Genomic DNA, 14,196 nt, shown 5'->3' with positions numbered 1-14,196 from the left:
GATCATGACAAAACCAAGATTGCCAGGTACAAAGAGACTATCCAAACATTTTGCAAAATCACTGTATAGCATGCAGATCCATGAATGGGTAATACTACAGGAGACTGTCACTGAAATTATGTACATCCATGTCTTCTGTTTTTTTTATATTGTATTTTACTTTGAGAATTAGAAGCTACAGATTTCATGCAATAAACACATTTAAAAAACAGACTTTAAGGGACTTGTAACAGTCATGTGCTAACATAAGTGCCCTAAAGATCTGTTAATAGTTTGGAACAGGTCTTAAATTTTGCCTGGTATAACTAAAATACTTAATACCTGCTTCTGGCATTGTGGTTGAATTTATTTATTTATTTATTAATGTTTAAAATATTTTAAACATTAAAAATGTTGCCATCTTTGGCAAATGAGAGGGTACTCTGAGGGCACCAGCTCAAAAACCTTTTTAAATATATCAGTAAAATTTTTACATGTAAAGCCAGAGAGCATCCTAGGAAACATGTAGGGAATATTAAAGTTTTATGGGTTTTTCTTTTTATGAAAATCCTAATCCAGCTTTAGAAATCTGTTTTAATATAAGAAAGATGAGTGGTATATTGTGTGTTATGTTGGCACTGTATGTAAATAGGGACAATTTGCACAGTACTGAGTTACTTGTAGAATTCTAATTCATCATGTGGAAAGGGTTAAGAATTTGCTCATACCTTTTCTTTTTTAGTGCGTCAGACAGTCCTGATTTAGCCAAACTAGGACACAGGAAGGAAAATAGCTTTTTCAGATTCAAAGTGAAATCTTAGTTCTATACCTGAGTGGAAGGGAAACCTTAGAATACTTGGCAGACCTCAGAATACTTGGTGGCCCTCTGCTATTGCGTGGGAGGTCAGCACACAAGTCCTTGCACTCTTTGAATCAGACCAAATCCTTAATCCACAGGCTCTGAAGGGCTGAACGTTCTTATCACTGAATTACTGTTGAATAAGTATTTTGCTGGATCCTATCTACTTAGTGTGAATCCTTCAGTAGTCGGTGGAATAAAGACTCTTTTTCTCATAAAACATTGCAGGGCCTCTAATAACTCATGTAAGGAACTAGTTTTCATGGACTGATTAACACTTCTCTTAAAAATCAAAGTTCCTCTATGTGAGGGAGCACAGAAACAGCTTCCTAAGACTTGGGGGTATAGCAGGCCTCTAAAACCTATAATGCTGAAGTACAGGACCCTTCCTCAGGTATTAACACTACTAACGCTGTAAGTGAAAAGGAGGAGTTCTTGTTCTGTTCTGCCCCTGAAAGGAAGATATTTTATGTGTTGAGTTTTAATTTCATAGTAAATTGCTGGATTTGTTGCTGGGTTTTAGTATCTATAATTTGGCAGAGAAAATGAAAACTTGAAGCCCTCACCTGATTCTCTACATCTGGTACAATATTCTTTTGTAAGTTTTTATGGAGGCGAACCACTAAGACTTTTTCTGTTGATAATCCTTTGACTGGAAGCCCAACAGAGGGTAAGATTTGAGCAATGTAGAGATTTACCTTTTAACAAAATGTGAAGAGAACTCTAGTGGCAAAGACGGTTTACAGCAGACCTAAACATGCATATATATATATATATATATCTATCTCAATTCTCTGGAGTAAACACTGATGCATGCTTGTTTGAATAGGTGTATTCCCAGCACCATTTGAATTCTAGTGACTATGAAATCACTAATATTTCTACTTATTAATAGTCTATTATTTCCAGTAGTCATTTCTTAAATGTCTCCACAAAATATGTGCTCCCAACCTACCCTCAAATCTGTCCAAGAAAAGAAGTGGTCATCTTCTCTGTCTAGCATTGTAATTACATTAACTAAAGATCATTACATTAGGGGGAGATTATTTGATAAAATAGCATGATTCTAACATAACATCATCATAACATTGTCCTTTTGTTTCATGACATGATTTTTCCAATTACCACACACATTTTGTTGATTAACTCCCTAGAATATATGGGGCTCACACTTCCATTTGGTTACTCAACCACTAGCTGAGAGTTCCTTGAAAAAGTATCCACAGAAACTCTGGTAATGTAGCTTGCTAAGGACCGAACAGACCAAGGACTTCTGAAGTGATGTAGGAAAAAAGAGGCCAAAGTACTTTTTTACTCTCTTGGGACTGAGAGGAAGGTAGTGGATATTTATTTTCTGATTCTGTTGGTGACCTGTTTCATGATCTTAAGCAAATTTATTTGATTTTATTAATTCAGTTTCTACATTTATGCTGTGGTTGTCGGAAGCTTACGCATGCCTGTTAACATATCACATGGGAATCTTCCAGCAGCTTCCATGCAATTATATTATATGGAGAAATTTAAGCCTTTGTGTAACTTTATAAGGGCTTGGCTATAAAAGAGTACAAATATATAATGAACTCTTTCTTCCTCCAGGCAACGTAAAAACAGCAAGCACATTTAAAATAAATAAATTTTAAAAACCTTTTAGCATTGGGGATCTGATTAACAGCAAATGTCTGGTGACAAATATCACCCTTATTTTGAAATAGCTTCGAAGTGATTAAATCAATCAGTAAAGCAGTTCCACGAGGTATTAATGTTAGCATTAGTTATTGCTAAGAGTACAACAAAAATCACGTGTTGAAGTGCTTAATTTCTTCATATATCAGATAAAATTCATTACCAGTGTAAACTTGAAATCAATTTTCCACATGCATTCACTGATTTTGCATGTTGCTGTATAAAGATTATGTTGCCTGATCAAAAATAGATAAATCATCCCAAAACTTTGAAATGGCCTCACTGGTCTTGTGCAATGAGATGTAACCAAAGCCTAGAAAAGCAGATGAAATAGAGTGCCTCAGGGGAACTCTTACCTTTGGTCTGCTGAAAAACAGGAAAGGATATCTAAAACAACCCAAACCATCCCATCCCACAGTTTTTATCTGTGACTGCTGCTAAGCTGTTATTTCCAGCAAAAAGGCAGATTCTTGGCACATAGGGGGTAGAAAGATGTCTTGCTATGTGTCTAAAGACATTTTTGAGTCTCTGTTCAGCCTGATGCTAGCAATCAATTGCAGCTCATAAGTACCTCATTACTCAAGCTAAGACTGGAGGGCCAAACTGCTCTCACGCTGTCGGAGATGCATGTAAATAAATAAGTCACTGGGTATTAAAACCAGTGTGTTTTACTGTCAAGGCTTGTTGTATTACCTACTCTCACATAAAAGACTGTGGTGGTTTTTGGTTGTTTGTTTTTTATAAATTGGATTTTCACAATTATTCTTTTGGAATATTCATCTGCTCTATAATGTCCTTAGAGCTCAGGATAAAGGCATATGTGTAAGTATTGTAAAGAAATTTTACCCACCAGTCCCTTGTTTGTAAGAATTATGCTTAAAATCCTGGCTGCAATATTTTATTTCCATGAAATTACCAGGCCAAATCCTAAGAAAAGATGGAAATTATTAAAGATTTGTTAAGTTCAGCTGGTGCAAGTTGGTATACTTCTGCTGATTTTAAAGGAGAGCAGCAGAAGGTCTGACCAACAATAAAATCCTTTATCCTACTCTTGTTTTGTTTGGTTGTAAAAGTAGAGGGATTTTTGACATATCTACATTACTTATAAGAAGGTGATGAGCATATCTGAAAATAAATCAACATCTCTTACTGTATTGCCATTCTTGACAAGTTTTTTCCTTCTTTAGACTGTTTTCAGTGGTGGTGTTTTCTGGAGATTAGATGATGTTCCAGTTGTTATGATTAATACTTCTGGGTGTGACAGGTTAAAGCTCACAGTATTGATAAGGGTATATTTATACTTGTCAAATTCTTCCAAAATGAACAGTCCTAGCAGGAGGTAGTATTTTGTCACAGCATTTGGTGTTCTGGAAAAATATCAGTCAGCAGGGTTTTATTATCTTTGTTAGGTACGTTTTGATGTAATTACTATAAAGGTTTATTCTCATTTTAAATATTGATTTGAATGTGCAAATGGAGGGCTAGTTTGTCTTAAAACTTTTCTCTTTATAAGTGTCTACTTTAATTCTGGAGAGAAATCAAGCACAGCATGAAAACAAAGTGGAAACAGTAACAGTAAGAATGAAGGACCTAACATAGAATATCAACTAGTTTTTGAAAAAGGACTGTTAATGAGAAAAATTGTGAACTTTAAGCCTCCTTAAAAGCTAGATGTTGAACTAATCCCTGTGTCTCCTGTTTTAAAGAAACAAGTGGTTACTGTACAAGTCAATTAGCAGGGAAAACTACAAAGGAATGAATGCATTTCCTACACCGCCTTATTGTGTAATAGGGAGCAAAACATAAACATAAGACCGTTCTTATTCTGTGCTAGTAAGCTCTAGTTAGGACAGAGAGCTGTCTGGGGCATTCATTAAAGTAGGAATGGGAACTTCAGGTTGAGGGAAGCAATGCTGCAGTGATCCATACGAACAGAAGATTGTCTGAAGTCCCCTCTTCTATTTTATGTGAGTCATTTAGAGTAATGCATAAAATGCTGGTCATATCTTAAATATTTAAGCCAGTAAGGCTAGCTAGAAGGGCCTTTAATTTCTTTCTTCACCTGTGGCTATCATGATTACTTCCATCAAAGTTTAGCTGTTTTTTATATTTCTCTGGAAACCTCTTGATCTCATTGCATTAGTTGTCTCCCTGCCTCAGTTAAATTCTTCATGTACTCCTATCTGATACTAATTTGTTCTCTGGTTCAATGTATAGTCAAGAGAGTCATTTATTCATCTTGAATAGCGCCACTGAAATCACAGAAGTACTTGATGCCCTGATTTATTAAGGCACTTGAGGTCAGTGCCTTAAGCATGTGCTAAAAATGAAGCAAATGCCAGCACGACCTCCAAAGGATTAGTCACCTGCATAATGGTTTGCAGGGTCCTTAAAAATATGAACTTGTGAAACAGACTTGCTGCTGGTGTAAGGTTAGTGCAGCTGTACTGAAAGCTAAATGAAGCTGACAATGCTTTCAGTGGAATTATGACAAGTGTAGACTAAACCTTCCCCTTTTCTTGTCTTGTGCCATGCTGATACATCATGATGCGCCAGAAATAAAAATCAGAGTTAGAAAAATGCTTCTAACGGTTTTAATTGTTCATATGACATTTAGCATTCAGCAGGACTGTTAGCATCTCAATGAGAAATTCTGTTGTTACAGGGTATCTTTTTTTCCATTTCATTTTGTAGGGTCATATTGTTATGCTCTTTCACATTTGCTCGATAATAGGACATCTGTGGTGTCACTACTACCTCACTGCTAATGAAAATAGTAATTGCAAATTGGATGAGACAAAATTTAGATACCCTGGATTTGCAGGTTAAAGTGTTACTTGTGCCATAGGTGTAGACATGTTTTGTATTACAAAACTGTGGAGAAAACAAGAACTTATATTTTCCTACTGAGTCAGGAAATCTTCCTCACTATAACTAAGAATGGTTTTTACCTTTTCCTAAGGTAAAAACTGTTTCGTATAGACATGTTTCTTTGTGGTCCTTTTCTAACTCATGTCAAATATTTTAATTAATAGAATATATCCTTGCAAGCCAGCTGGTAAAATTTTATAAAACTTAAAGTTCTACTGCAGATGTTTTGTTCTGCATGAATTCACAGTAGTTACATTGTATATCTTTTTTGAATTAAAGCTGTAAATTTAATTCCAGTGTATAAGAATAATATTTTTTAAATTTTTAGGACAGATTACACACTTTTATATGATGTTTTTTGCAGGTATTTAAAACATTCTCTTTGTAAATTTTGTTTTTAAAAAAGAATGTTCTGTTTTAGGTGCAGCATTATTGCATTCCAGAAATAATATCCTGTAAAATGCCTGTAACAAGGTATTTTATCTGAAAGCCCATTGTAGCTTTCTTATTATGAGCTTCAAGCTTCTGCAACAATAAAAGTGTTCTTATTCAAATGTATATTATTGCATTCATTCGTCTAATAGCAGCATTCCATCATATCAATCTATAAATAGACAATGAAACAATTGCATAGAGTACTTGTTATTCATCCTCAATATTTTTTATTTCATTGTTAGATATCAGACTTTGGAGTAGTTGTGTGGGGTATCTGCATTGCATACGGAAAGTAAAAAGTTATTTCCTTTGAGTATACATGTAGTTTCTATCTGTGTTTCCGTGGGATATAAAAAGTTACCGATTTAGTTCCATTGGTCATTTTTATTGCCTTCCCGAAGACAATGAAAATTGCACAAGGCTCCATATAAAATCATCTCCAAGTGCAAATTAAATCTATGGTATAGTCTTTTGTAAATAGAGAAGAATGTACTCTTAGATAATAAATCTTTTTTGTGTATATCAACAAGATGTCTATTTTTTTTCTTCCTAGATACACCTTTAGTTAAAATCATTTCTTCCAATTCATGGCCTGAAGAAGGACAATCTATAATTTTGACTTGTGAATCCAAAGGAAAACCAGTGTAAGTGATTTAACAAGTAATATGTTTTTGTTATTTTCCTTATTCTGCTGTGATAGCAATCTTTGGCTGCAGAAATCTGCTGTTTCTGTCTCATCCTGGGGTGTAAAGTAATCTCTGGTATAGAAAACCCCTTGAAGCCTGTCTTCATTAAGTGTCTGCAGAGGATTGGACTTTTACTTTGTCATCTATTTTAGTTTTGAGGAAGAATTCCAGCTGTGAGCTTTACTTTTTTTTTTTTTTCAGTCAGGTATATCAACCTGAAAGGAGTGCAGGCTTAATCAGTCACTGTTTACATCATTGAACTGATGATAGAAGAGAAAACGTCTCATGAAAATCTTCCCACATCAACTAGCCTCAGAGAAAATATATTGAACTTTCTGGATGCTTTGGCTGTCATTTACAGGAGAATTTGAAGTTTAATGATATGTGCAAGTTGGCTGCCTCTTTCTAGCAGAATTTGAAAAGGTGCAGCCTGCTTTAAGAATATAAATTGTTTTACTTGGAAATTACCATCTCTGCCATCAGTACTTTTAAAGGCAGATCTGCAGAGATTCTCTTGCACACAATCTCCTATTTAAATAGATTTCACCGCGTAAAACAGTATTTTCTCAAATGACCCATATATATAGATAATATTTATCCATAAAATACATATAATCCAGTTGTTTGACATTAAATTGATATGCATCACAGCACGTAAATGTTGACCTTCTGCTCAAAAGATGAATATTTAGTGATATATAGATTGGTGATATACAGCTTTAGAATGGTTTTGAAAATGCTGATTCAATGATATTTTGATTCTAGAAAAGGTGCAAATTATGTACCAAAAATCACATCACTTAGGGCTGAATTTCTCCCTGCCGTAAACTTCAGTGACTCTACAGAACTGCTTAATGTAGGAACCTGAAGTCAGATTTAGGTCACGTCAGGCATTTAAGTCCAAAATTTCTGTTTTTAAAAGCTCTTCTGAGTTTAACCTGACATCATTTAAACTCCATTAGTACTTTTCTTTTTCCTATTATATGCCTGCATCATTTTAAATCAACTGTTCCATCCAAATCTTGGCCGGGCTGAGCAAGGCAGCATCACGATCGGGCTTCTACCCTACTTGAGGCTGGAACACTGGGGGTCTGTCCAATCAGTCTTACGTGGTGCTCAATGCAATCGGTCTTCCGGGTACCTACGTACTTCTGAAGTAATATAGATGCTTCTGTCGGTAGCTCACAAAAATCCCTTGCAAGCCATCTCTTTTATAATATAGTTGAACGAATTATCCATTTACCTAACAGCCTTTAAGCATTCCCTTAGGTATCAGGAGGTAAAGTCTGTTTTCAAATTCAGCAGAAGATAATGCAAGCACTTAATTTTAGGAAACAGGTCAGCTCTGATTGCCTTGAGTGTGCTTTTAGCTAAGTAGTATTTAGGATTTTCCCTATCTCAGTGTTTTCCTCATGACTTAACAGGTGACAGCTACACACCAAGTGTTCTGTTTGGCAGATAGAGTTCAGGCATCCTAATCCCAGGTGCTTGATTTTCACAGTTCATCTAACGTTCAGTTTAAGGATAAAGACTTAGAAGTAAGTCCATCATTACATATTTTTATATTTTTGAATTACCTGTTGTTTGCTGCTGAGGGGCAAACACTTTGGCCCTTCACACTTGGGAGTTTTTAAATAATAAGAGAGTTTGGTGGTTATGGGGTGGTTTCTTCTTTTTGTTCCTTTCAGTTTTGTCAGAGAGACAGCTGGGTGTGACAGATGGATGTGATCAAGTATGTTGGGAGAAAGGGGGAATAGGTGTGTAGTCCTTCAATGATATCACCTGCCTCTGAGTGTTAGAAGGAGGAATGATGCTTTTCAGTTTCTGAATGTATACAAATCATTTCAACTACCTTTAAACATCTGCACAGTAGACATTTACATCTCAGTTGCTCACTTGGGAAGGGAAATGTTTCCCTTCACATTCATTGGAGAGATTTAGGGACTCTTATGACCTGACTGGTCTGATCCACTTTAGACAACACAAGAAAGAGCCAGATGAGATCATACCTCTATGATCTTTCTCTCCACTAACTGCATGGAGTTTGGGCAGTTAATTCAGTCAGGTATCTACGTCTGTATTGTGGCCTATACCAAATATATTTTTTTTAATAAAACTTAGTTGCATCCTTAATGGATTCAAATGCAAACCTTACATGTAGTTTTGAAAGGGCAGCCAAATCAAAACTCCACACCACAGATTATCAAGGTAGGGCACCTGTATGTGGTAGCCTTCGGGGTACAAATATTTTGCCAATAAATGCACCTCTAATTGTCCATGCCACGAGAACTGCCAACATCAGCTGCTCTGTATTGCTTCATTAGGTCAATCTTTCACGGCGCAGAGCCAGTAATAAATAGGCATCCTCCTGGGAGCAGTTTGCAGTTGCTTAGCATGAGAAACAGTAATGTCATGCTCCCAACCTACATTATGATTACCTTCTGGCTTGTAGAGTGAGAGCAATTGGAGAGGTCCACAGAGCCCAAATATATTGGTGCCACAAGGTATGTGATGAACTGTGGGCTTCATGGAGAGCTCAGAGCCAATGCTGGCCCTTCATAGCCATTTACACACCGTGAGTTAATTTCTATACACTGTCAACTTTATGTCACAGTTACAACAGTCTCTCTTGTTCCCTGTAGGCAGCAGTGAATCATACCAGTAAATGAGCCCTTACTTATAGGTATATTTCTCTTGTACCCCAGAGCAATTTTCACAACTTTCAAAATGACATTTGATATGAAAATGGAGAAAGAATGAAGCCACGTTGTGGCAGTGGTGACATTCACGATTCCAATAGCTACTGCAGAGTAATTCTTTCCCAAAAGGGAAAAGTAGAAGAGCTTCAATGCAGTTGCTTCATCTTATATTTTATCACCAAACCCCTCCTTGCAGGGATTCTGTCCCTCAAACCATGTACATCGTGGATACCCAGATACTGTATCAAATATACAACACAGTCACGAGGAAAAGCCCTACCTAATTTAAAGTCTTGTAGCAAGGAATGGGAGGGAAGCCTTGCTCAGACCAACACCTCTAGGAAATCAGATGCCCTTTACATCTCCTGCTGAAATGGCATCCTTTGGAGATATAGCAGAGAAGACCAACTGTTCACTGGTGTTAAAACTGGAGAACTAAGGCCCTGCTAAGGTTTCATAGTTTAGGGTATAAGATGGCCATGATGTTGGACAAGAGAAAAAATGGCTGCAGGCAGTTGAATGTGTGCGGCATTGATTAATTGATTAATGATGTGTGAGATGGGCTGGAATTATCCCAGACTCTGAGGTTGCTAGTTGCTATGAATGGGTGTCACCAAACATTTGTGGTCTTGATGCAGAGGGCAATGTTGGAACAAGAGTCCTGAGAGTGAGCTAGGGGAGAGAAGTTGGTAAAATTGTTAGGGGAGAAGGCTTCATCATACATGGCCTTCCAAAAGACCTCCTTCTTGTTTCCGTATACAACTGCAGCTAAATTTATTGCTTCTAGGTTCTAACATCAAAGACAGACATTGAAGTGCTGGAGCATGTCTGAAGAAGGGCAAAAAAGCTGGTGAAGGTTCTAGAGAACAAGTCTTAACAAGAGCAGCTGAGGAAACTGGGGTTGATTAACCTTATCATTTTCTATAACTCCCTGAAAGGAGGTTGTAGCCATGTGGTTGTTTGTCTCTTCGAAGTAGTAAGCAATGGGACAAGAGGAAATGGCCTCAAGTTGTGCCAAGAGAGGTTTAGGTTGAATATCAGGAAAACTTCTCCACTGAAAAGGCTGCCCAGGAAAGTGGTTGAGTGGTTTTAAATACCTGGAGGTATTTAAAAGATGTATAGATGTGGCATTTAGGGACATGATTTAGTGGTTGGGCTTGGCAGTGTTAGGTTCACTGTTGGCCTTTAAGATCATCAAGTCCTTTACCAACCAAAATGGTTCTATGATTCTCTAAAAAAGTCACGTTACACTGATACAGACCTCTGGATTTGATGATGTTCTGGTACAGTTTATACAACACTTGGGGCACCAGTTATAAACAACAGGGGAAGGGTGGTATTTGGGATATTGTATGCATAAAGGTATGACATTTTAAACTATTTTTTCTTTTAGTGAAAGGAAGAAAACAGTAAATACATTCATCAGTTTACCTCAGAGATTGTTTTTTAAACAGAACTTAAAAACATAGCACAATATAGAAACATAATGCATTATCTGTAATATTTTGAGGGAACTTGAGATGGCATTTGTGAGGATTGTTGTCTGATGGATTGATGCCCAGTTGGTAGACCAAATTTAAGAGTCTTATTATGGAAAAATTCTAGAAGGTGGCTTGTATCAGCTTTGTCTTTTCTTATGTAGACTCAGTTACTGATTTGTTCACTTAATTGATGACTGTAATAATAATGACTTCCGGGTAATTATTTAGGTAAAAAAGTATTTATTCATTTCTCTGTGTAAATTAGGTCAAGACACCCTGTAGTTTGCATCACTATTCAATAACATTCCTCTTTTGGAGATACTGTTGTATCCTCATGAGTGGCCTGCCCTTAAGAAATATTTTTTTTAGATTGGATATTAGGAAAACTTCTTCACAGAGAGGGTTGTTAGACATTGGAATGGGCTGCCCAGGGAAGTGGTGGAGTCTTCATCCCTGGAGGAATTTAAAAGACAGTTAGATGTGGTGCTGAGGAACAAGGTTTAGTAGTGGTTGGCAGGATAGGGTGACAGTTGGACCTGATGATCTAAAGGGTCCCTTCCAAACAAGACAATTCTATGATTCTGTAGTTTCAAACCAAATTGAAGCTAATCTCTTGTCTTTCCAATTCTTAGAGCTATTTGGTCTTTTCCAGTATTTTTGGCTGGATCCCTGCACAGTTGTCAGGCTGTAAAAATTTAGTAAATGAGCATGCTTAGTATGTCTGTAAGGTGTCTGGCTCTTTTAAATTTATTTTTTAGCATAATATACTTTTACTTCTTTTACCTAGGTTTTGTTTATTTTCCTAAGAAGGAAATGTGATTAAGCTTCAGAAATCATAGGCATCCTTTTTTAAGAAGTCACATTTAATGTCTAAACTTTTCTGGTCATATTGCCTGACAATATTTTGAAAATTTCAATGTAAACAGAAGACAGCTTTAAAAAAAGAAAAGTAAAACCCACAAAATGATCATTTACAGTCCTCTGTACTTACAAAAGATTTTAAAAGTCAAGTTTTCTTCTTGCAACTTGTACCTTCTATGTGCTATTGTGTCTTAACAACATAGTCTAGTGACTCAAAACTGCCCCAAAGGTGAACTCAAAAACTGCCCCATAATGAAAGAAAGGTTCAATATTTAATAGTCTTGGTCAGCTCTCTCACCAAAGCATGCGTGAAATATGGGACTTTTTTGAGTCAGTGTCATTTCAGCAGAAAGAACGTCAAAATATAATGGAATAATTAGGGCATAGGAAACAAAGAGAGAGAGTTGGCTGTCTCCTGTGTGCTGTAGAGATATGTCTTTCCATTCCACACAGCTCAGGGGAATCACAGTATATATAGTTCGTTGACTAATGCAAACTGAGTATTTGGCCTTGTTTGAAATAAAAAGGAAAGATTTTTATTTCAAGAGAACACTCATATGCATATCCTTCATTAGAATAGCATTATTTGTAAGATCATGAAAAAGTTATAGGGAAAACACAATCAATTATGAACATTAATACTGTATTTGCACAGTAATGTATGGAGTATAGTCAAACATTTTAATATTAAAAAAAAAAATATCACATTTAATTTTGAGGGCACACCAAATAATCAAGTTTGCACTATAAAGCTACTGCAAACTATGTGTATGCCAGAAGTTCAGCCTTTTCTAGTATCTATTTAAAGAAGACTTGGGTGAGTCAAACATTTTGCAAAGGCTATTGGATAAAAATACTACTACCAACAGACAAATATGCAACACCATTCTGTCAGTGACCCCAGTGAGTGTCTCTTTCATTTGAGAAGGACCTGACAGGGCTCTAGGTGAAAAGAGAAAACTTAGTGAAAAGAGTTAACTAGAATTCATTCACCTGAAAGCAGTGGCACCTGGACTCATACTACCTCATGTTTAGCTAATGTCAGCCAGAACTCCCAAATCCTACTCAGCTCAGGTATTGGATTTTGCCTCTGAACTTGCCTTCCTTGTCTCCCTTGAGGGACCTGTTGGCCCTCCCCTTAACTATACTCAGTACAGACAAAGTTTGGTGTAAACAACCAACTCAATGAGACATTCCACCACCTCAGCCAGGTCTTTCATATTAGATAGCCAAACAGGACAGGGCCCAGGCCAGACTCCTGAAGAAGTCTGCTTGTAACCCGGTACAGTGTCCCTTCAACTCAAGCAATGTTCCAGCCAGTTTTTAGCGATTGAGTAGTAAACACAAATCCAAAACAATGGTAACATCCCAGCCTAGATACTGAGAATACCATTGGAGACAGCGACCAAAGATTTGCGGAAGTCAAATTAAACAACATACACTGTCACCTTCAACTACAGATCCTGTCATTTATTCAGAGTTTTCACGTTTGGTAGTTTAAAAATTATAGAAATATTAATTTCATTAATTGTTTTGTCCCATGCTCAAGGATAAAAAGTATGATAAACAAAAGAGAAGAAAATATCTTTCTTCCTCTGAATAGTTACCTTAGTTCAAACTAATTCAAAGTGGAAAGACCTCTGAGCCTAAAGAAGGTATTTTGAGAAATGCTACAAGGGGCACGTTGGAATTTTATGACTTTCATTATACAATGAGAAACAACATAATACTTTGCTTCCTGAAAACTGTGGCATTATGGGCAGGATATAGTCTTTAAAGAGACTTCCTGACCCCTTCAGTGGGATAGTAATTATGAATGGTAGTTATGTACTGTATGACTCAGAACACAGAATTAAAATAATTTCTTTGGAGGTGTTCATATATATCTTCCCCACAGTATCTGAGAACTTGGCAAATCTTTGAATGTTCATTTTTGTCACACCTGTGGACACTTAGGGTATTGAATGGCCTCAACTTGACAGCTGGGAACTGAAGCAAAAAAACCCAACAAACTAAGATCAAAATTGTCAAATAGATCACGTATATTTTATGTCTAATGTTGAACACAGTCCCCATTTTCCTGAGAGCATTTGACGTGACATAACATCACACTAAGATAGCTCATCATTGGTTTGAATTGTAACACTGAGTTCTTAGTACATCTACAAATCTGTGCTCAAGAGTCTGAAATCAGAAACTAGTGGAGAAAATAGCGGAAACCCACTTGACATTCAGCTGTTAACATTTTGGTGTAAGTACTTTGCCAATATTGCTTTGAAACTACATCATAATGGCAGGTTTAGATTCTGAATCACTGGTCTAACAGCCAGGGTTTTGTCCATGTACAATTCTTTCTTTCCTACTTTGACATGAAACAATTCCCATCTTCTCTATCCAGGGAGATGGAAGTTCTGTAAGAAATTATCTCATTTTCTGCATAAATTTTATTCACTGCAGAACACTCTGGATTGTGCCACGAATACCTAGCAGCCTGGAAAGGAATGCTAGCATCAGCTCCACCTGTGTGAACTGTCATGAGGAATATGGAAAACCATGCATGTTTCTGGTTTATAAATTATCTTGCAGAATTAATCCAAAGCCCAAGCCTTGATGCTTAAGCAGTATCAATAAATGTTAATTAT

The 14,196-nt window shown here is 36.6% G+C and overlaps 1 protein-coding gene across 2 annotated transcripts in view; it reads left to right on the top strand.

Moving 5' to 3' along the window:
• CADM2 (cell adhesion molecule 2) overlaps positions 1-14,196 on the top strand; it is a gene marked incomplete at both ends in the record, with an annotated part of 663,520 nt that overhangs the window by 560,666 nt on the left and 88,658 nt on the right. For both annotated transcript variants that reach the window (XM_084275339.1, XM_084275340.1), the window contains one exon: positions 6,381-6,471. In XM_084275339.1, the coding sequence (XP_084131465.1) occupies positions 6,381-6,471 (91 nt within the window). The remainder of the gene's footprint in view (positions 1-6,380; positions 6,472-14,196) is intronic.

This window comes from Gallinula chloropus, assembly GCF_964237585.1.
Source record: "Gallinula chloropus genome assembly, chromosome: 1".
Taxonomy (NCBI): domain Eukaryota; kingdom Metazoa; phylum Chordata; class Aves; order Gruiformes; family Rallidae; genus Gallinula; species Gallinula chloropus.
This window is presented reverse-complemented; position numbering and strand designations above follow the sequence as displayed.